Below are 25,085 nucleotides of genomic sequence, written 5' to 3' on the forward strand. Positions count from 1 at the left end.
TTAAAAAACAAACATAACAAAAACATGAATGTGTTACAATTTTTTTAAGCAGTGTATGTACTTAATTAGTAAATCTCAATGCCAGTGACCTCTGACACTGACCTAGTTTAGGTAAACTAGTACTGTCTCTACGTAAAGTAGAAAGAGACGCAATTGGGAAAGTTAAAACAGACAATATTAAAAAGTTATAACATTGTAAACAAAATACTGTATGTTTCTACCCTTTTTTCTTATTCAGCCACTTCAGCAATCAATCAGTGCTCGATATATTAAACGAAGCAAAAGTAAACAAAACAGCACCTAAATCGTGAACAGTGTAAATTTAAGCAGAATACGATCCCGTTCCGAATGCTTACGAAGGGCAACAGAAACCCAAAATTTAAAAACTAGTTTAGACCGCACAAAAATAACTTCGGACTCATGTTCAGCACCCTCGAATCTTATGCATTTTGGAGAGTTTTAAGCTATGGTAAACCAGGGAACTCCTAAGAGTGTGGAATTCATACGAAAAGCGCGCAAAACGGGACCGAACCGGTGGCGGAACAGCGACCCGACCTCCCTTTATCCGCCTCAATCAACCTCCGACCTGCAGACAATTAGCTGGGATTGGGGAAACCGACCGGCCCGATCGGCGTTCGTTGTCCACCACCAGCCCAGAGATACGCAGACCGCGGACCGTTCCAGTCGTCGCAGTCGCCGTTCGCCAGTTCAGTGTCGGTGCAGACGCCGCGGCCGTCGTCAGAGCGCTGACATGCTGGTGCTGAGAGTACGTACAGTGCGACGAGACCGTGTGGTGCAGTGATGCCTTGTTGATGTTGAGATGTGGCTGAGTGCGATCCTCCCCCTGGGGTTCTTCATCGTCGCCGGTGCTGTCACGGTGAGACTCCATCGACCCGGCGTTAACACAATACCGTCCGTTCTCGCATAAAGCGTTCCACTACGTCATTACACTTTTGCACTTTACACGGCTTAAAAGTGCTTAATTTTCGACGTATTGAACTTCGTTTTTGCACCACGTGGATTAAAAGTGCCTAGATCCTGAGAGTAAAGTGTCATTTTTAATCATCGAAGGTTCTTTTCACCCTCCCTGTAGTAAAAATGCTAGTTTATATATTATTTTTGAAGATTATCACGCACTTTTAATCCCGAGGACTTATCTGTACTTTCTTTGCACATCGTCTATTTAAAGTGCTGTTTTATTTTCTAATTTTAGAGTTAAAAACTTTTTAAGGCTAAAAAATGTTATTTTTAATCCCGATGACATGTATGTACTTTCTTTACACATCGTCTATTTAAAGTGCTGTTTTAATCCATAACTTCAGAGACTAAAGTATCACTTTTAATCCCATAAAGACATCTTTGCACTTTTTTTATTGTTTTAGAGGATTAGTATGTATTTTTTCCAATCCCGAGAGCCTCCATGTACATTCTTTACACATGGTTTATTTAAAGTGCCGTTTTATTCTCTAATTTCAGGGAGTAAAGTGTCAAGTTTAATTCGAGAAGGACTATCTGCAGTAAAAATGCTAATTTACATATTGAGAGGATTAATGTCACTTTTAACCCCGATGACTTATGTACTTTTTTACGCATCGCCTATTTAAAGTGCTGTTTCATTCCTTTATTTCAGTAGGAAGTAAATTGTCACTTTTAATTCGCGAATTACTCTCTGTAGTAAAAATGTTAGTTTAGTTTATATTCTAACTCCAACTTTAAACCACGATGGATTTTTATAGCCAATGTGCACATCGTGGATTTAAAGTGGTTTTATGCTTCGATTTCGTGTGTAAAGTATTATCACTTTTAATCCCCTAGAATTCCTGTGTGAAAAACAAACGAGCACTTATTAGTACTACTCAATATTAGCAATGGTAATCTCACGGCTGTGTTCCAGTTTACTCCATTTAGAATAAACGTGGATTTAAAGTGTAGTAAAGTGGCACTTTTAATTCCCAATGAATTTAATGTTTGCACTACGCTGGGATCAAAAACAATGTTTTATTTTCTGGTTCAAAATTAAAATACATATCTAAGGACTAAGATCATTCAAAATATGCCACCTCGATGTTGTGATCGTTAATTTTTTATATTCTAAAGATATTACAACTGATAGTGGGTACCTACATATTGTGATACCCGAGGTGAGATACTTCCATGTGAACATTTGTTTATATTTATTAAAAACACGGTTATATGTTAAAATGTAGCATATATGTGTCAAATGTTTACTTTAAGTATTATTGAATTTGTATTTATTACCAGCTTCTTCAAAAGAGGATGTTTTCAATGAACAACTTTTCTGGGAAAATTTATCTAAATTTTCTATAGCGACTGGTACATATTTTTTTCAATACACTTTTTCACAATAGGTAGGCAACTCGACAGTAAGTAAGTAAAAGATCAATTTTTATTGGCAGTCGTAAAAATATGCCATAAAACTAATCATTTTCAATAAAATTACAATCTCTAACGAGAACGGTTTTGAGGCAGTCACGGGATCCTTTACCCCTTGCGGCCTTGCCCGATTACATCAGTATTAAGCTCTTAGCGACCCTAAATGAATATACAGGGTGCCCTAATTAAGACGGATTCTTCTATAACTCTGGGTACATCAACAAAATCAAAGTATCGATTTTTCCTAGGGCGTTATTTGACTTCAGTTTTTCAAATGAAACGGCCTGTATATTATTGCATTTTTAAATTTTTTTGTTGGATTTAAGGCCTACTTTGACGAACAGGTATAATTTTCTTTCAATTTTATATGTTGGGGTTTACTTATGTTTGCGAGATATTCGAAGCTTTTCGTATTTTCTGTTCCAGTTTAAACATTAAAATACAGGTGTCGAATGGAAGTTTCAAAGCTACAATCCATACTCAAACTTTGTACACCACTCTATAAAAATCCCTCGAAGTACTCAAAAGTTTCTGTGGGTTTTACTAAAGTTTATGGCCGCTTTTTTGACAGTTTTCATATCGGGTACAAACGGGTTCTACCATTGGAGCAGGTTTCACTCGTACCCGCGTCTATTTTTCGTGGCAGAGAACGACGCTCGTTTTGATTTACTGCATTGCAACATGCAACACGCCGCTTTCTACGTACCGATTTCCAAACAATCGAGATATTGAAAATTTCATTATAAATAAATGATTTACATAACAGGAATTCGTCGGGTTTAATGGTACGGTTTCACTTCCTCTTGGTCCACGCACCTATTAGATTTTGTACCGGGTACAATTTTGTACACCTGCGGAAACTACAGATTGTACATACGTGCACACTTAGACAGACGCAATGTTGGGTGGTCGTTGTTTTTAATATCGAAAAAATGACATTTTAAAACGACAGTCAGTATTTGTCCTTTTTACTAAACCACAATTTGTACTGTTTCTTAATCTAATGAAATAATTTACTGTATTCTCTTTATGGAAATTGTAATGTGCTGTTCATTTCGCATAGTGTTCCGATAATATTTCAACCCGCGCGCACGTTTGGAACCTTCTATTGCTATAAGCGCCTACTTATATCCTTGCTTATCTTGTACAAAACGAGACAAATGAGATTATTCTTCTTTTTTTTACTAAACCTGGTATTTAAGCATTTCTTGAATTCTCGAACAACTTTTGTTAAATACAGTTTTTAACGAAAACAAAAATTTAAGGCACTTTGATTAGGGACAATTTCATACTGCCTATGGCTTCCCAAGATAAGCAAAACCTTTTATCAAGAATAACTTTTCACACTGTACATTCAACAAAAATGTCAAGAGGAACTAAAAGGGCTGCTGTCGCAGACACTCCTCTTCATAGAATCTTAGATATATCGATGACGCCACTTGTGGCGGCAAATTTGAACAGTTTCGAAGTGGAGTCTTATGAATGCTAATTCCAATCGGCTTGTTTATTATTAAAAAGCCGTTATCCGCCGAAAAAATCGCGAAATGGAGTACGTACGACGGCGGAGCGCTGAGCTTTCGTGCGGATTAAACCTGCAAGGGGACGCCGCGCAGTGGCGTATAATTTATCGTCCTTTACACTTACATTATTACCGCTGCCAGGCCGTAAATTGGCGCAATTTTTACGCGGAGAATGTTCCCGTGCATTTCCGTCATTGCTTTGCCTTAATACCTCGCTCGCAATATGCTTTTAGCGGGCAACTCGCAAATCAGTACAAGGCTGCGATAAGTTATACACGTCGAAGTCGCAGCAAACAAAGAAAAAAAAACAAAATGCCTGGAACACACCGCTAAGGTTTAAAACCAACTGGTAGCTGTTAAAGTTGAGAAAAAAAGCGTATCCCAAATTTGAAAATAAAAATATGCATAGAAAACCGGTGTCGTTTTGTTTTGTTGCTATAAAAACCAAAGAGCGAGAGGTTTAACAATTCTTTACAAGGTAAACTTGCGACGTTTTTAATGATTTATCTTCGGATTTTTTTTACACACGCTGCGTATCATCCAGTGTGTAATAACTTGCGAATTAATTACACCAGATACACAGATTCGACAGGTCATAAACATAAACAGACCGCAAGTCGACCCAACCCGAATCCCACGAGCGTTTTGTGCAACCGTACAAGAAGAGATTTTCTACCTACACGCACTGTTGAGTTGAGCCGCAATACCTGCCCTCTCCTCTGTCCTCAAACAGATGTTTTCGCAGTGCGATCGGCTTCCTAGAAATCCAATTTGTCGGCCACGGAGCCAAGCTGTCTGAGGCCGGTCGCTTGGAAAGCTGGTGTTTGTACGCACTTGTAGGCCGCGGTCGGCGATAATTGTCCCATTGTGTTGGATTGCATCCCAACAGACCCTTCGGGGCGACTGCGACTTGTCGCTGACGAGGCCAAGCCCGATAGTTGCCACTAATTTTAACCAGTGTTTACCACTTTATAGAGAAGGTGGAGAATACCAACTGTATAATTTAGATTTAGAGCTATACAGGGTGTTCTACAAGCTCTATGACAAACTTTGACAGATGGTAGCTGGGTTAATTTCAAACATTTTTTCTTATATGAACATAGGTCCGATTCATTTTTGTTTAGAAGTTACAAGCATTATAAAAAATATAATTTCATATTTTAATCAAAGCAACCTGATAAATAAAAAGGATGGTTGTTATAACAATAACTATTATATGTGTCATTTTGTTTATTCATTTGACACTTTTCCTATTACGTACGGTAAAAAAATCGCACAGTTTTCCTAGCAACCGCCTAGCAACGGTCAATACAATACTGTTTGTAGATCAAACCGAATTCAAATCACAACACGTTTTTTTCCACACAAGTAATAAAGCCGTGTTCCAACCTGACGTCAATCTGTTGCATTTTTTGATCGAAATCCGAGATAAATAATTAAAATTATAAACACGACCGTGATTTGTTTTGTAATTCCTTAATCTAAAAATCCTCTATATCCACATTCTTTAACGGATTACCGCTCACTATTTACAGTTCGCGATAATCCTCATTCAGCTTTTGGCGCCCACAGTGTCAACAGGAATGTTTTGTTCAGTATTTTGTTGTATAACTAATCAGATTTGGGTATTGTTTTTCTCGATACCCGCTATCTTCGTCTTGAGATCGTAGTCTCTCAAATCCTCGACGCCGGAATCAGGTGGGTTTTGTAAACCATTTTTCAGTTGTTCCCTTGTCGCAATTTCGTAAACGTCAAGTGTGCTGTCGAAGTGTGCACTGAGCCCCCGAACAACTTGGGGCAGCGAAAGAATACAAATAGATCGAAACTTGAACGAAATTTGGCTGATGATGTTCCGATTTGTTTTATACCACCGGATAATCGATCAAAACGATGGCAGCTGTATATAAACAAGCTGAATGAGCAAATAAATTAATAAAGAGTTATAATCCAGATTTTAAGCTTCTCATAAAAATCCACATCGTGTTTATTTTACATGTGATTAGTTAAATCCAGACTAGAAAATGTCCCAAATTTTGTAAAACATTAAAAATTATATTTATAACAATTCCACGAATTTATCATTTACATAAACCATGGAGATTACAGGGATACAAGCGACTGGTCTATCTATATCATGATCATGAATGTTGTTTATAGGTTATGGCTTCAGAACGGGCAAAAAACTTTTCCTCTACAAAATCGCAGTTAAAGTATGGGCAAGCATTTTTATTACATTCTGTAGGTATATAAGAAATCAAACAGAAATGCGCGCTCTTAACTATTACTGAACTTCATAATGTATTGTAGACATAGTGAGGTGTATTGGCTACAAACCATTGGTTTTTATAATAGCTGTTTTACATTGACAATTTATTCATCAATACATTGACGAAGTTCTTCATCAATTAATTCACGAATTTATTAGTAAACAGTGAGGTTTTACACTGCTACAGACTTTGTCAAGTTTTTTGACGTATGAATCAGTTCTACCAATGAATCAAAGAAGCAAATAAATTTCAAAAATGTCACCTTTCCACTCATAATTAATTATTGTAGTGATACAACAGCGGTACCATTCTGACACATATTATATAAATATTGGTTTTTGTAACTAACAAATCAGTAAAAACAATGCAAAGCTAGCACGACGCCACACAATTATTTACATATTCCAATAACATAACCTCAACACTGATCTAAGACTGGAAATCTGTTGGGTTGGTACTTATGAACTTCATGAAGAATTTGACGAAAATTAGAACATGCTCTAATTCGTCAAGAACTTGATGAATACATTCATGAAGTTATTTGACAGCAAATTTGGTGCATTACAATGGTCCAATTTCTTGATGAAGAGACTTCATGAATTAATTGATCAATAAATTGTCAATGTGAAACAGCTATTATAGGTAGAAATCTTTCTTCGTTCTGACAAATGTATGAAATCCTACATCAACTAAATAACATCAAAAATTAGGTAAAATGAATCCAGATTAACAAGTAAGCAAGATAATCTTACTGAACTTTATAATGTAATGTAGACATAGTGAGGTGTATTGGCTACGGCTACAAACCATTGGTTTTATAAGTTACGCCATCCTACAAACTATTATCTATTGTGACATTATCAATGGTCTTCAAGCTGTCGTAACTTTTGATTTAAAGCTGGATCCCTCTAATAAGAGTTCATGCGAGTTCGTTTACCTTTTTTTATGTACATACACATACACAATTAATATGTGAAGATGACAAGATTCGCAGGACTCTAAAACTTAATGCTGATCGTTCATCACATTTTATTATCATTGTGTAAAACCACATAAAAACGTTACTGTCTTGCATTTCCAATAAAGACATTAACTTCAGTTACATGAGTGCCTAGAGGGGCAATCCTACAATAACTACCTACTTACCAAGTGTCAAATGGCGCATACATAACCTAATAGAAAGTTTGGTAACCTGTATTAAAGATACAGCACTAATGATATTAAAACTCACCTAGGTATGTATGTAAAGTGTAAAGGGCGTCCCTCCGTTCTGAATTTTTCACTAAACCAATAACTTTTTTTTATAACAAGTTCCGATACGGATTTTATCTAACCACTCTATCGTTTCGTCTTTATTTTTTAATGCTCGTCAGTTTTACACGCTGTTATTATCTTATAACACCTATTAGCCACTGTTAATCACTATCATTACACGAATAACCGACTCATTCTCGAATCACCATTTTGAAAAGAAAAACGAGCAAGGACGCGTCGTTTCGTTGGATTGACCAGCCAACCTGATCTTCGCGGTCGGGAATTGGAGAGATGACCTCATTTCAATGTAGTGGCACTAGTGGCTAATGCATTATTGTGATCGTATTCTCTAATTGACGTTAAATAAATGCAAGTGAAAGAGATAGGTGTAGTTAGGTACCTAATTTATTGCATACTAGATAGCTATGACATTTTCGTAGGTATATACCTAAGTATTTAATCTATGTACCTATGACATGTTTGTTTTTAGACAAAATAGTTGATGGTTAGGTATAAGAAAGACAGATAGCACCGCACCGCATTCCTTGTCATATTATTAACAGTATTCTGGACCCAATTATGTAGGCACTTTTTTGAAGTATTTCGATGTTGCGAAGCTTGTTTTTATTTACGATTAAAGTAGGCATCCTTCAATTTTCCAGTTGAAATGAATCCTCGATGCAGTCTTACGATAGAGGCATGTTGTTATTTCGCTGGCGCCTAGCAAATTTTAAAAAACGAATGTTTAAAATTAATGGATTATCACTCGGGTTATTTTTAGAGTAGGCAATTAACCGTTTTAATTAAAAGACTAGACTATCGTGTGGAGATTAGCGTTCATATTCTAAATAATAATGATTGATATTTCAATTTGCCCTGCTTTTATCTTCGCAGTTATCGCCGATGTAATTGCTTAACGAGTTGCATTTTGCACGTCGATCGTCACGTATTAGTTATGCCTCCGTCTGGCCAACTTAGAATTCCCGCGGTTTTATCGGTTAGTGATATTCTTCTCTGATAGTTGATTGATTCGGCCTTGGCGAATGCGAAAATCCACCTTGGAGACGACAACTCCGTTTCATATTCCCAACGAGAGCAGATTTTTTTAAAAATTGTTACAGGGATTGGTTTTAAATGAGACTAACGTCGACTTCGATTGTTTTCTACCACGTTTCTGCATATACTGGATACAGGGTGGTCAACTTTAATCTCTCAAAACTAATAGTTGTAGATACTGTTTTTTTCTAACTACCCACGCTGCAGATATAAATTAAACACAATTTTATTAATTGTTTTAGTGGGAAAATGGATTAAAAGAAATAGGTAACTATAAAAATGTGGATTTTAATCAAGGGGTATTGCACATATAATGACCTTAAGACTTAAAAAATTATACTTTTCGTATTAAACGAGGAAGTTGGCGCCGACCTCTGGGACAAACGACAAGTAGCATTAAAAAAAATACAAAAATTTTTAGGTGGTTACCTTCAGAGAGGTTTTTACATACAAATTTTCAGAATGTCACATCTAAGAGTACCAGTGATCAGTGATCAATGGTCAGATGAGATGTGTCGAGATACAAAATAAGAGATATATTAAATGTTAGTCAAACATAAAAATGCAATTTACCAGCTAAAATATCAACGCCATCTAGTCGCCATGTTACATTTGAAAAAAAAACTGTACCTAGATAGTTCGTAAAAAAACAATCTCCGAACACCGCCTGCTGTGCAGACAGACTGAGGATTTTTACCAACAGAATTAGAAATAGGCGGTAACACCTGTTGGCAGCGGCAGCGTTGAACATAGAGAAAGGTCAGTGGGTAGTTTTTTTTTGGCTAATTTAATATTCTTCGGTGAACGTACTTCTGCATTCTTTAGGCGGCTTTAGTGAAAAACACCGCGGCACATACTGTTTGGAGAAATAACGACTTCTGGTGGATTCCGACAATTTCGCAAAAATAACTAAAACAAACCTGTATATCAATCGCCATCCTTGGACTGGGTCGACCAGATATTCCGACCGGGGCCTTCCAGTGCCGGAGACGCGTGGTTTTTTGCAAGGGGTCGCTTTTTACAGGTGTCGGAATCATTCGATAAATTGCAAAAGATGGCTGTGCTTTGCCGCTTTGTTAGATCCTGTTTGAAATTACCTTGTGATGACGTTACATGAATCTATAGGAGATGCCAGATAAAAGTTGTCAATTAAATCTACTAATTAACATCACTTAAAGTCACAGTTATGAGATAGATATAGATATAATTGCAAATTAAATTTATTAGGAGGTGGCAAAAAAACGAAAAATGCTAAAATTACTAAAATAATTTACTACTGCCTCGTAGAAAGTTTGAAAATACTCATTAGAATATCTAATAATGACAGTGCTTAATAGTTACATGTTTTAAACGGCTTTTGACGACGAAATGACTTGTTTTTATCATATTTTTTCACACAACTAATACATATAATTAGAGCTCGACACTTTGGTGCTTAAATAAGGCGGAGAGGTGGGGAGATTCGTATCGTCCTCGACAGCACAGTATTCGTGGCTTATTTCGCGATTTATTTCACATATCACTCGCTGATACGGGCCGCTACATCTAAAGAAATTGCCAGATGCCATTTATTAAACGTTTCCTTGATTTATGCTATGACGGAATAATAATAAAATATCGTAAAGGTTTCTGTATATTGAAAGCTCAGTCTTGTTGACACATGCAGTTATGTAAAATAGTTAAAATTATAAAATAAGGAATGTATACGGTTTATAGACCAGTGTAAAGAACCATGGACGAACCACAAATATAATTATACAGGATGATTTTTTTTTTAAATGCTGTAGAAATAGGGAGGGTTTATGTTTCTTGTCGTTTTTTGGGTGTATCTAGTGAGTGGAAAACATTGAACTAGGTAATTAAAAAAAATTATGAAGCAAACGTTTCAAAGATAGTTGTGAATGAAGATCGCGAATTTTTAATTTAAATAAGCTTATATCAGATTGTAATTACCCAAAAATGAAGGCATTTTTACAGTATTCGAAAACTAATTGCTGCCGTACCGGGTAATTTTATTGTATGACATAATTTTTATGTTCGGAGTCTCGAAAATGATTATCTCCGCCCTTGGGTTACTGGCTCACGAGCACTCTACCATCCGGCCAACGGGTCCCTTCTTATCACGGTGAGCCGTGGTGTCTTTTGTTTCAAGTGTTCGTTTTGCGAGTGGCCGCCGGCTCGCAGGCGGCCGTTTCGCGCATTGGCGCGATGCATATCTAATGAGGCGTTGCATTCCGTGGCCGACTTGAGAAATGTCTCCGTCTCCTCGAATTTCGTCGGCGGATCGAAAAGCGCACCTCGGCCGCAGCTGGCCGGGGGCTCCTGCGGCGCCCAGCGGGGCTACCTATGATTCGAACGATAGATTTTAGAAACATGGAGACAGACCCTTTTCATACATTGAAGACTGGCGGAATAGGCCCCCGACCTTCTAATCGTCTTCAAGAAACCGCGCAAATGTGTTATAATTGGTTATTTACCTTGTTTATTTTACTGTTTTGTTGTCTGTCGTACGCCTTTCACCTTCAGTGTCTATTACCATGTAATAATTGATTTTACCAATTTGCAAAATTACTGTTAGGAATTTATTTGCCTGCGGTGCTGCGTTAGACTGGATAAAAGTCATTGGAGGCGTCATTCTGCAACTGATTCCGAACAAGCCGAAACTGCAGTTGGATAAAATTAGTTTTTGTCTTTGTTGAATTAGTTTTGTGGAAGACCTTAGACCCCTTCGAGTTTAACAGCCAATCTTTTTGAAGTAAATTGTTCAAAATCTATTGTCCAGATTTTCCAATAGAAAAATTTGAGTATTGTGTCAAATTTTACATTATGAATTTCCGGGAATGCTTAATAAGGTGCAAAAACTTAACAGTTCTGTTCACAACGTCTCCAAATGTGTTCAAATTTGTGATTAACACATCCGAGTGTTTATTGAACCAATGATGAACAATTAGGAAGATACATTTTACCTGCACCTTTATCAGACAATTTTCACACATTCCCTTAAATTAGATCGTCTAAATTTCGACAATTTATTATTTAAACAAATATTGAACTTGAAATTCTTTTGCTTAAGTAAAACACTAAATACTTTCCAAATGTTTCGTAGGGTGCATTGACTATGTTCTTTCTCTTTGTTTAACATGATATTTTAATCGTACATTTAATTTTAATATAATCTTTCCTATCACGTATAGTTGATACGATGTCAATTGGAACCTGTGAATCTTATAGCACAGGACCATCTGCACTTCTCTTCAAATTTCTTTGTATACTTTAGCAATGATTTTTCTCGTAATTTATACTCGAATCGCCGTTGGGCGAGTTCGGTATTGGTAGACAGTCCGCCTGATGTAGAATCGACGGCGGCGCGCTGGTCTTCAAAGCAAACTTGTATTGGTCCACTAGGTCGTAAATCATTTTTTGCATGGTATTCTATAATTAATTTGGTGTCAAACGCGGTTCACTTGGCTTTGTCAGTGCCGTAGAGAGCAGAGCTTGGCGTGATATATTTATTGTTGGTATAATACGTATTATTAATTACACAAGATCACAAAAAAAAAATCGACGAAAGGTCTCCTATCCGGCCAAACCTATCGATGTTTTTTGGGTCGCTGAAACCGAATCTGCAACTCATTTAGTCCCATCACGTCAGAGTTTTTTCTAACCTCAAAAAATTGCTGAAAAATGGTAGAATTCAATAAAATCAACCCTGCAACCTGTTAAAACGACAGGCCGTAAAATGATAACTCGCAACCGTAAAAATACATAACCTCAAAATTGGATGAGCCTAAAACCCAAAAACCCAAAATAAGCAGCGAATAAACTTACACATAGGGCACAAACCTTCATTTTTGAATAGTAAACCCTTTTAATCTAAAACCCCGAAACCCATAACCTGAAAACACGACAAGGCCTCAATCTGAAACCTCAAAACCCCGCTGAATAACACACTTCGAACAAAGAAGCCACTGGCCGAAACTCATTTCTAACAACATATAATCTCAGTCAACAAATCCTAAACACATAAAAATAACGAAGAGCAGAATAGAGACATTATTTAAAACTAATAGTTGGGTATCAGTCTGACATAAAAAAAGATATTTATGCAAGTCCATACCAGTTACATCAAACATGGCCGCAGGGCATGGAAATATCGCCTGTAACGAACGCCAAAAAAGCGTTTGAAAAAGAGGGAATTTTGTTATTTTGCATAAAACGGCTGGCCAATGTTTACATAAAAAAACCGTTGGAATCTGGAACTCATGCATAAATTTACATTATCAATTTGGTTATTAAAGTCATGGCGCCGTTGCCCCTGTCATTTTGGGTAAAGCATATTATCGATCAATTAATATCGATAGCGTGTTCGGAAATTATAATTTTTTCTGCGTGAATTGACTGGGTCATCGATCTAAATAAAACCGATTTGTAACGTGTTTAAACAAATATGTTCTCTTTGAAAACGATGCTATATTGATATATTAATATATCTACAGCATATCCCAGTTCAAGTGTATACAACCATTGCATCTGATGCTTTATTATTTAGTAACGTCACAAGAAAATAACTACACTGATGTTGATCTGGTCACCGTGTTGTAAACAATTGATGAGGTGATTATTTGGGCGCTACAGGGTCGGCCCAAGTTTCGCGTAATAATTCTTTATTGATTTTCTGGAACACACCGTGTGCCAATGTATGTCGATAACTGTTCTGTGATAAAAAAAAAGTATCGTATCTTCCACCTACAGTGTACTATACGAAGGAAATAGTAAAAATTGATATAAAGTTCATGTTTTTGGTTTTGTAAACGAGGGGGTTAAGTAAGTGTAAATTAATACACCTAAATCCATAGTTAAAGCTTTATAGATTTTTCAGTTATTAATAAATTTTATTGGAGTAAGTACAATTTCAATGTTCAAAAATGTACACGTCTTGCAGAGAATAGTTCGCAGTTGCTCTTGTTTATAACGCTCTTGTGGATTAGCTTTACACTGACCGTGGTCTCGACAACCGCGGTCTGTCAACTTCTTTTCCGCTTTTCTATATTAGGCATAAATAATTCTAAATAGCTAGCAGTAAATCAATTTATGTCAGACTCGAGGTGACTACCGTAGAAAGACAACTGCATTCTTTTATTTATACGATCCCACAACAAATAGAAAACCACTGCCCTTTATTTTAAATTCAGTTCAGTTTGCATTAGCTGCATTTCAAGTTTTTAAAATTAATTATAATAGGACACGATATTCCGCACAAATGCGGCCGTATTATGACGTCACGTGGAGAGTAAACAGCGATTCGTGGATATTGTCTGTGTCGGAAATGCCGCTGCCGTTAATAATGCTGATCTATTTTGACAGTTTGACTTTAATCTTGTGTGTGTTCTAAAGTGGTGTAAATTGTATATATGTTAGGTAACTTTATTAATAAACCACTTAAATTACTCTCCACGTGACGTCACGTGCCGAGCGAATCGCTTTTAGTACACGGGAATATCACATCTCTTAGTCTTTGTATCATGATCTTTGTGTACTTGAACATTACCACCTAGTATCTATTTATCGACCATAACAGTTTACGCATCCGATTTTTTTACTTCGTACATTCACTGAGAGGGTTCATTGCCATGATCATCTCCATGTATTCTTTTATTGCTGCACGTTTTATTGCCTATAAATTACGCATTTAATTCGAGTTGTATCTAGTTAATACCGAGGATGAATACAAGGTATTATTGTCCCGACCCTAGGCTACGAAAATTCCGAACTGTCTAAAAAATGTATATCTGCAGATGCAGATATATCCAATATTTTTTATATATGTTATTGCATTATTTCATTATTTTCTTAGACGTAAAACATGATACGATGCGCCAGTCAAAACAGTATTATGACAGTACTTAAATAGTAGTAGTTAAATACCCGCCAGATGGCCAACTTGTTCCTTTTCTGTGGCGTTCGCGATAATGTGTCACATTGTATCCGAACGCATGGCTTTTCTATCTATGCTTAGCTCATAAACGGCCTGGCGTAAATTTTATAAATTCAAACTACGAAATGTTTACCTTCCCAGAATATAGACAAGGGTTTTACGACTTTCTCGATGTCGACGTATTTCACAGAAAATATAACCGCACATATAAATATTTGAAATTTAATGTCTGTCGAGCACTTTATCGCACAGCACCGGTTTCATCATTTCTACGGAGATTTTTACGTGGTCACTTTCGTCTGCTACAGAAAATGTTGGAAAGGAAGCGTTTCTGCCATTCAGAATCGCTTAAATCACCAAATGACAAGCGTTTAATAACCAGCAAAAGTAGTTACATTTGTAGGTATGTCTGGTTCTAAATTTGTCGGCAACAAACAAAAACCGACTCTCTCACTCCGGTCCTGTTATCAGTTTTTTTTTTAATCGAGTTGCGGTTTCACTGCTCAGTCCCATGGATATGAAATGCCACGCCATCTAGACAGGATGCATTTATATTTTGGGCGTAAAGACGGCCGCGGTGACGTAAGGCTTTACCACGAAAACAAATCTAGTTGTCTCCATAAAATAGTCGCGAACAAACAAATCAGACCACTCGTTTGTCTCATTTGTAGGACTTAATAGGCCCGTCATTAGGCGGTTATTTTTAGAGATAAATCGTTCAGAGATTCCGATTCTGGATACTTCCTCTGAATTTTCATATAGAATATTCAGAATTTAGGTCGTCATGTTAACGTGCATAATTGTAGGTAACTAGGATTGGTTTTTGTCTAACCGAGACGTGTTTACTACAACATGTGACATATGACCCTGCGCTCTAGTTACTGGCATACTCTATTTCTAGGAACGTAGAACAAGGCACCTTTCCTGTTGCAATATTGGACACAAAATGGCTACGGCTAGCTCTCGCGCTTGCCTGTCAACTATGATTACTACGCGCTAAAAAATATCTAACCACTGTCATATTTAACTCATAAATTCTACGGAATCCATAGACGTCCAGAAAAAAATAGCCCCATCTCGTCTGGATATACTATATTCCGAGCTACATTACCATATAATTACCATACGATTGTCAAGTTTTTTGTTTAAAATCGAATTGTAAAAATCAAAAGCATGTATAATATCTAAAGATTTATAATTATAATCAGGATAATCGCTTAATTTATCTCGATTCATGTTTAAAGTAGGAACTTTATTTTCTTTGTACATAATATAAATTGTGCGCCGCATTACCTCTGGTAAAATCGTCAATTTTCTTTAATTTTGTATTTATCCATTTCCTTGATCAATCCTTCTTTAATTACGCGATAAATTGTCGTTTTTAATATCTTAGTTAATTCGTTAATACGTTTCCTAACTTTTTTATCGCATTGTTCACTATTTTCAAACTTTCATATATATATTTAATATAATACGTTGACTTTTTACGTGTAAATCTTTGTTTTTCAACTCTGAGTTTGTTTCGATACTTTCCACCGGTTCCACTATTTGGGGATTTTCCCGAGTTATTTCGTTATCTTTCGCTTCAAATAGTCTCCAGAGAGCCACGCTAAATTTCTAGATAATTACATATAACATTTATATTAATAACTATTACCCTTTATTGGTTACGGTACGAACAAATAATAATATCAACTAATAAAAAATAATACGTGTTATACCAACAACATACCCCGCCAAGCAATGCTCTGCACTGCACTGGCAAAGCGGCAAAGCTAAGTGAACCCGTGTACCATACAAAAAATTATTTACGACCTAGTGGACCAATACAGGTTTGCCTTGATGACCAGCGCGCCGCTGTCAATTCTACATCAGGCGGACTAATACCGGACTCACTGAATTGCTGTTCGAGTATAAATTACGAGTCACATCATGGTCAAAGCATAGGAAGAAATTTCAGGAGAAGTGCATAAGATTTACAGGTTCCAATTGACATCGAAACTATACCCAATTTTTAATATCGTTAATAGGTAGGCCTCAACTAAAGTCAATTACCTAGTATTCAGCTAGGCTACTTTAATCTACGACTCTACGACTGCTTATCACGTCGCCGTTACTTATGTAGATACGTAGAGCGTAGATATGTAGCGATGAGTTCGCTATAAATGCAGATGTCGCTGGGGCAGATAGCACAACGTTTCACTCAGTTATTAATTACAAAGGCCGACGGATAAATCAGAACGTGCACCAGAATGTAAGATTGCTAATCTGTGTGATGCAAATAAATGGTCAGTGTGATAGTGTGTACATCAGGTCATTGACTATTAGAATAAAAATATAAACAGTTGGTTTAGGACAAGTTTTCATCATCTATACCCATCGAGTGAACTAGCTTAGGTTAGGTGAAACGGATCGGTCGCCAATTGCTGATCAGGTTGTGAATTTACTCGCCTTTTTCTTGCCGATTAACAAATAAATCGAGGATTTTATATTGTCACCGTGTGTGTGTGTCACCTCTTATTATGCTGTGTTAATACTACATTTTACTTTGATATTCCCTTTCTCGACCGGGTCGGTATCGCATAGCATACTAGACAAACTAGTCCTACCGTTTGAGACCAAATGTTTTCACAGCCAGCTCTTTCTTATACATTCTCGGTTCCCACAAAGCAGGCCTCGGCGTCGGCCCGTTTTGAAACAAAACAGATCGCTCTCCGGTTTGTGCAAGGCATCTCACGGTTCCAGGGGTCAAGTAGGCCGCTTCTCGGCCGGCGAGTGTCACGGGTCTCATGGAAACAATGGCCAACATGATTTACACGCCGGCCCCGACAAGTGGATGTGCCTTGAAAGCGATCTCCGTTGCCTCGTTCGGCGTTGTCGCTGGCAAAGCCGTTGTGGGAGGATTGATGGGGGTCGCAGGGGTAGAGAGCGGCCATATTTAGAACACAAAGTCTTGAAATCAGGTGTTCCCATTTATGCTGCCAGTATTATATTAAAGTTAAGGCGGGTATCCATTTGTAGCAACGCTCCGTAACGTAACAACGAACATGTTACGGCCTGTTGCAAAAGGTGACACGGTTCGCTGCGAAAGTATGTGTGGTTTTGGTCGTATCATTCATTCCGTAACGTAACAAAATAAGGTTACGAGACGACACAGGAACATAAACTCGCAGTATGAACCTAATTGCAATAATGGATTCGTCACTGCAATTGCAATTAGCAGCAGGGCATATATTTTTATTCATCATATAATTTCGAAGAATAAGAAACGGAAATAATAATATCTTTACTCCTCATTCTAGCTACGAGAATTAGCCCAGAAGTCGGAAACTTGTGCGGGAGAGGAGGCGGCATATTGTTATTACGCAGGCCGCATTTGCGCCCAGGAACGACTTATGTTGGTAGGCCCTAACCACCATTCAGTGCAGGAATGAGGGAAACCTGGAAAACCTCATTAATTAGGGGGGTGGTCAAATGCCAACCGGTGAAACGAACGTCTCGACATGTGGCAGAAAATACTGTTGCATTCCTTTGATGTGACGACTAAAAACCGACAACTGATGGTTCGTCCCGGATTAGTTACGCGTGTCAAATTTGTTACACGTACCATGCAACAATTTTCCGTCTCCACTAGCTGTAACGTAACATGTTCGGTGTTACGTTACGGGGCATTTGACACAAATGGATACCCGCCTTTATGGATTCCAATAATTCCTTCGATACCGCAATTGTTGCTTACATAATGTTAACTGTTTTTTGTAAGAACTAACATGATGAAAACAGCAAAAATGGAAATGTTTATTACCACTGCGCTAGTATAAATAGTAACTTATAAATAATAAAAATAATATGTCAAACTAATACTGTCATCTGTCAAAACGCCAGTATCGAGCAACACCATGGTGTCTCTGCTCAACAATCGTTTGAGGTACTTTACGACTTGAAGGATTCAACTGTAACAACCGCTGAAAACGTCCATGTGCACTTTGTACACGCCCCACTCGCCCCTACGGCCCTTCCAGCCCAGGTGTCCGAACGGGTCTGCATTCCGATCGCCATTGTGAACAGGTGTCCGTGGCCCATTGTGTTTCACACCTGTGCAATGTCTTCTATCTTCTACCTGCTGGTTGTGATCGAACCGGCCGCCCCACGGCGGGGGAGGCGATGGAGACGCTTAGATACGCAGGTTACACGGATCGCGAGGTGTTAGATCGTATCGGTACGGATTGGAGCAGGTGTGTTTGGATAATATTAAGAATACATATTTTATTTCGCAAACAATTCTCCAATATCAAGGCATACACGATTTAAATTGGTAAATGTTGACAGTTTGCCGTCCTTCAACTGTCGGCATGTTGCAAAGGAACAAGCGTCTTCAAAACTATACGAGTGTATGATTAATAACAAACGTCGATAAGATCTATACAGTCAGTTCCAGTCTAATACTGGTCTCACTCGGAAACAGTAACGCAATTTTAAATACAGATTGTTATATTTAAAGCAGCTATTTATATGTGCAGTGTTATATGCGCTATATTATAGCATAGCACAGCACGCGTCTGCGAAAATTGCAGAAGGAATCGGCACTCGTCGGCTGGTTGTGTAACCAACCCAGCCAGACAAGTACCGTAGTCGATTGGAATTCGATAAAAATGGGTATTTTAAAGTTGACATTTTCCAGAAACTTTCATAAACATTACATTGTAAGCAATTAAAATTATTACATGCAATTATTAACATTACTGCCTGCTTTCGGCTACATACGAGGTCTGTTCAAAAAATAACCGAACTTTTTGAATTAATGGAGATATTTAGAGGTATCAGTTGGCAGCATTGCGTGAAAACTCACGGAAACGTTTCAACTTTTGAAACAAACTCACGGAGATGATGCTCTAGTCGTACGCATGTTGCGAATGGTTTTCACGATTTAAAAAGTGGTCGTCAGTCAATTGAAGATGATCCTCGGACAGAAAGGCTTTCGACTTCAACTGTTGTCTCCCACGATCAGTAAGTCAAAGATCTGGTGCGAACAAATCGCCGATTGATTATTATCAGAGAATTTACAGAAGAGGTTAGCATCTCAGTTGGGTCATACCATGAATTTTTCACTGAAAATTTGAACATGCATCGAGTTGCAGCAAAATTTGTTCCGTTTTTGATGACCGAATAAACAAACAGAAAATCGTGTGGACGTTTGTCGGCAACTCATTCAACAATCCAGTGACGATAAACATTCATTCAAAGGATCATAGCAGCAGAGGAAAGCTGGATTTACTCCAACGACATTGAGACAAAAGTTCAGTCATCACAATGGACTGGCAAAGGATTTCTACGCCCCAAGAAAGCACATCAGTTTCGATCCAATGTCATAGTGATGCTCACTGTTTTCCTCCTCCTCACACCGCTGAGAAGTGTGTGATAGGGGAGGGGAGCACTTTGAAGGAGAAAAAGACCAATAACGTATAAAATTAATAATCAAGTTCGGTTATTTTCTGAACATACCTCGTATACCATTGCTGTCCAAAAACCTCAAAATTTTCGCCACAAAGCATATAGTTTATGCATGCACAAACATTTCAAACAAATTGGTAGTTTGTTTAGGTACTTTATCTCGGATATACTTCATAGAACTTACTAATATGACATCCTGTATCCTGTAGATCCAAATAACTTTGTCGGGTCCAGTTTTGCGTCTTCAATGTCAGTAATTCAATCCAGACACCTAACGATTTTCTTTTGTGGTAAACACTAACCATCTATCTGCCACAACTCACAACCCACTGGACCCCTAATAATAAAGCAATTTATAACAATTAACGGAGAACATAATTTTTAATACGCTTGTACCATAATTAAATTAATGTTATTATAACGCCTAATTGCCGCAATTTGTGGTATTTATGGGAGGAAACAGGACTTCCCGATTCTGTTCTTCGCCGTAGGTGGCGCACATGGTCGTTACATGGCACACTTCGTAAATCACGGTACCATAAATCTTGGCAGTTTTATTAGATTACGCTGCTAGGAAATAGAAACATCCTTATCTGGGTTATTAGCGTTATTTATTGCAATTACGACAGATTCGTATTTACGTACACTATCAATAACAAAAATATTTAAATTTATTATGGCTGGATCTGCGGGGATGTTGTGCCTTGGTTCTACAAATTCGAGGCGCGGGTATATTCATATTATAATTCGCAAAGCGTAGATTATGTATTCAGTAGTTTCGATTTATTTATTTAAAGGCCATAAAAAATATGAAAAAATAATTAAATTTTTTCAACTGATGATACATTTGACATTTTAGCCCAGTTACTGTAGCTGAAAATATAGTAATACCTCCGAATTTTTTATAACTGCATCGATTTTTCTCAAAATTTAGAATTAGGCTCATCTTACCCCCCACTTCAAAACTTATATATGCGCTAGGTGTGCTTTTTGTTCTTAAGGGGTGAAAACCACCCCTTATTGGAAAAAAAGAAAAAATACAAATTTAAGCATTTTATGTAATCAAATCTTTTTTATTTATGCAGTATGAGTAATTTCATGTGCTATCTAACATGAAACTTAATGTATCCCAAATTTTTAACCCGGGAAAACCTTTAAAAACCATCCCTTTGGATGAAAATAATATAATTGAGGGCATCAGAAGTAAAAGGGCTCAAGTGCATTTATCATTGTTCTGAGATAATTTGCATTAAAGATTATTGATGTTTAATAATTTCAGTAAATATTTAAAGAACCTATTTTTAGGGAATAATTTAATTTACATTGTTAAAATAATGATGGCAAATCGTCATTTTGTAATTATTTTTTGAATATTGTTTATTTTGAAAAAATGTACTTGAACCCAAATGACCCTTCATAAAAATGTTGTAGTAAAATGATTTAAGTGCGGCTGATACATAAAATGACATTCATATTGATTAAACTATATTTTATTAATAAAACATAGCTTTACAGTAGTTATCTTATTCATAATCTGATTCCAGTATTGTACTGTCTTCATCATCGTTATTGGCGGCAGCTTCTGGGGCCAATACCTGTTGGGTAGCATCATTACTTGGAATTGAAGATTTGACATCATGTTTCATTTTTGTAAAACGAATGATAAAGAGGGGGAATGTAGTCCAAAAGGCTTAAAAGATTTTTTAAATTTTTATTTTTTATTTTTAATGTAGTTTTGTTGAGGGGTTTCAAAGCTGACAGCTGGAAAGATGGACGGCGGCCAAATTTTGACACTCCTTTTAAACACATCGATAACTCATCTAGTCATTGTCTAAGGTATTTTTGTATCTGAATGAACGTTTTTCAGATTTCAAGTATCCAAACCAACGAATACTTCTCCATTTCAGAACTTGACCATCGGTGGACAACCCACTCTTATGTTAATATTTTTATTACTATTTTGGTTTTATTTACTTACCATCACTTTCTCTATCACTATCCATTGAAAATTTAAAAAATGAAACAATATTATTAAGAAAACACTTAAAAAACTCTCCGTACGCCGTACACACAATATAATTTAGGTATACACAGAATACAGAATGGTTAGTAGGAAAAGGGTTCAAGTGCACTTGAATCCATTTACTTCCAAATTAAATGAAGATTTATTTGGGTATGTTTTTCTACTGGCTAATAGATGGCAGTGGAATAGTGAAATTAACTTGAATCTTTTTACTGCCAGATTTTAATAGCTTTTAACTATGAGAATATTCACTTAACTCATTCTTTGAAAAAGTGTACTTGAATCCTTTTCCTTCTAACCCCCTCAATTTTTTTTTCAACTTTAAATGTTTTAATCATGCATTTTTATCAAATTGAAATTGTTTTCTTGATTAAAAAATCTTTTTTATCGATTACTTTTCATCCCTTGAAAAAATAAAATGAAAAAATATTATTGAAAGAGTACAAACATATTAAATGTGCATTCGTATTAAATAAACATTTATTCCCTTCTTATAAAATAATTTTGAATTGATTGAAACTTTTCAGCCCTTAAAAATTACCCCTTACATTTATTTATATATTTGTATATTTTTTTTTCTAAAATTATCACCTATAAACGTGTTTATTTTTTTGACGATAACTTTCTTACTTTTTAAGATTTTTAATCGCACAAAGGCTCACTTTGCAGGGAATTGTAAAGGCTACATGAACTGTTGAATTGATCTTTTTTAAGCCCTTCATTTTTAAGTTTGAAGGGTTTAAAGGGCTCGAAAAGGGTGGTTCTCTCATTCATATGATAAATTAAAATGGCGATATCTCGATTAATATTAATTTTAGAGGAATAATAAAAAAAGCAAAATCTTCAGCAAAAATAAAGCTAATTTTTTTTACTCTTGTATTATTTTCGTACATCTTTTAATTTTTAAGTTACAGCGTAAAAATCGATTTTTTTCAAAAATTAGAAAATTTAACATTTTCAAAAATTAAGTTTTTTTTTTCGAAATCATGTTTTGTAAGTGAGCCAAAGACCCAGAACATATTCTTAGAACATAAATGAAGAAATCTGTAAATAGATTGCATTTAATTTTAATTCTGCCGCCAAAGGCACTAATTTGTTTATTAATTTTTTCTTAAAAAAATGAAACTATCATGTTATTTCTATCATATTTCCGTTAATTTTGATTCTAAAGACTTTTAAAACAGCTCATTTTAAAGGTTTTTCAAAGTACTTTAAAAAAGGTTCAAATAGATTTTTTTCCTAATATTTATGGTTTTGGTGTTATTTAACGTTAACTGGTTCCAATTTAGTTTTTAGTTTTAAACATAATAATGTTTAAAAATCCATAACTCGGTTTATATTGCAATTAGAGAAAAAGAAAATCCAAAAACCATTAGATTTGTTTTTTTATTACCTTTCTTTTTGTTCATTACAACTTTTTCGTTAAATCCAATGGTTTCAGAGTTATTTGCAAAAAACAGGCCGAAAACAAGCACCTTTTCAGTAAAAAAATCAACATTTTCAATGAGAATTACTCGGAAAGTATTGGATTATCCAAAAAACTTTATATAACATTTGTTACTTAAAATTGACTCCTCTATATATTCCTGTGGATATTTTGGGCGTAAAAATTTCCATCCCCCAAAAAGGGGTAGGAACCACCCCCAGGGCAAAAGCCCACTTCGGCACTATATAAGTTTTGTTCCTTGAGGCATTCCCCACATTCACGCAAATCACATTCCCCACATTTCACGTCAATCGGTTCAGTTATAAAGATTTCGGAGGTAAAAACCCTGAGCAACTGGACTGCCCTGACTGCATATGCCAGAGGACGGAGACAAGGGAATCAAGGACCCATGAGTAAAGATAATTAAATTTAAATAAAAAGAATTCCACAATTTTGCGTAAAGTTCTAGAATTTGTTTACATTTTATCTGCATTATTTAAGGTGCAAATTATTTCCACCAGAAGGCAAACGTATGGCTTGAATCGCCAATGTTTAACGTTACATTCACGTTTAGACTACATACATTTAAACTAACTTTTTAAACACGATTTATTATGTAAATGTGGAAATTACAGGTTTTACATACACCATGATCTTAAATTGCCCGTTTATATACAGGGTGTAAATAAATAAGTGCGGGGTGATTCCCTGTCGAAAAATAACGTGGGTCTTTCATATAAAAATACCAAAAAAGTGACAGAAATGAAATTAAGTAGACGCTTTCTGCTATCGAGAAGACACTCAGTAAATAATTTGTTGATTTTCCCCTGCGGCAGGGGCAGATCCAGAGATGAACTAAAAAAAAAATTTTTTTTAAACAAAAAAATGTTTAATCTATATTCATTTAAGTTATTTAAAAAAACGTCGGGTAGGTAGTAGATTTAGAAGCTTACAGTTTAGAATTTCAGTACAGGCCTATTTGATTTTAATATTGTGGAGTATGGAGCTCTTGGGGTGTGTTTTTTTATATGAAATACCCACCTTATTTTCAACAGGCAAACACCCACTGAATTTTTTCGCACTTATTTATTTACACCCTGTTTAATAATAATTACAGTTGTGAATGTGATACGATGTCAATTGGAACCTGTAAATCTTAAAGCACAAGACCGTATGCACTTCTCCTGAAATTTCTTCCTATGCTTTGACCATGAAGTGACTCGTAATTTATACTCGAATAGCAATTCGGCGAATTCGGTATTGGTAAACTAGTCCGCCTGATGTGGAATTGACGGCGGCGCGAAGGTCATCAAAGCAAACCTGTATTGGTACACTAGGCCGTAAATAATTTTTTGTGTGGTACACGGGTTCACTTAGCTTTGCCGCTTTGCCAGTGCAGTGCAGAGCATTTGAGGTGGCTGACGAGCACACCACGCCATTTTCACACCACGGATATAACTTGAGTTTTATTTTTCTCTTTTTTTTTAGGAAACTTGTAACCCAAAAGCCTGTAGCCGAGATGCGGACGCCGAGAAAGCCGTCTGCGGCTCGGACGGACTGTCATACCCCAACAGATGCCTGCTCGAGCGCGCCCGTTGCAAAAACCAAAACCTGACGCTGGTCAAAAGGGGGCCTTGCAAGCAGCAGCGCGCCTGCCTCGAGTGGGACTCCTACCTAGTGGCCAACCCCCTGTATAATAATAGGTAAGCTATCGCCTTCACCACAGTGATATCACGAAAACGTATTACCATCGCCTTTC

General features: G+C 36.6%; 1 protein-coding gene across 1 annotated transcript in view; it reads left to right on the forward strand.

The window, feature by feature from the left end:
• Positions 1-669: 669 nt before the first annotated feature.
• The window catches only part of LOC108911619 (SPARC-related modular calcium-binding protein 2), a 31,715-nt gene continuing 7,299 nt past the window's right edge, over positions 670-25,085 (forward strand). Inside the window, exons 1-2 of the mRNA XM_018716596.1 lie at positions 670-877; positions 24,815-25,029. Of these exons, the coding sequence (XP_018572112.1) occupies positions 821-877; positions 24,815-25,029 (272 nt within the window). The 5' untranslated portion in view covers positions 670-820. The remainder of the gene's footprint in view (positions 878-24,814; positions 25,030-25,085) is intronic.

This window comes from Anoplophora glabripennis, unplaced genomic scaffold (assembly GCF_000390285.2).
Source record: "Anoplophora glabripennis isolate ALB-LARVAE unplaced genomic scaffold, Agla_2.0 scaffold136, whole genome shotgun sequence".
NCBI lineage: Eukaryota > Metazoa > Arthropoda > Insecta > Coleoptera > Cerambycidae > Anoplophora > Anoplophora glabripennis.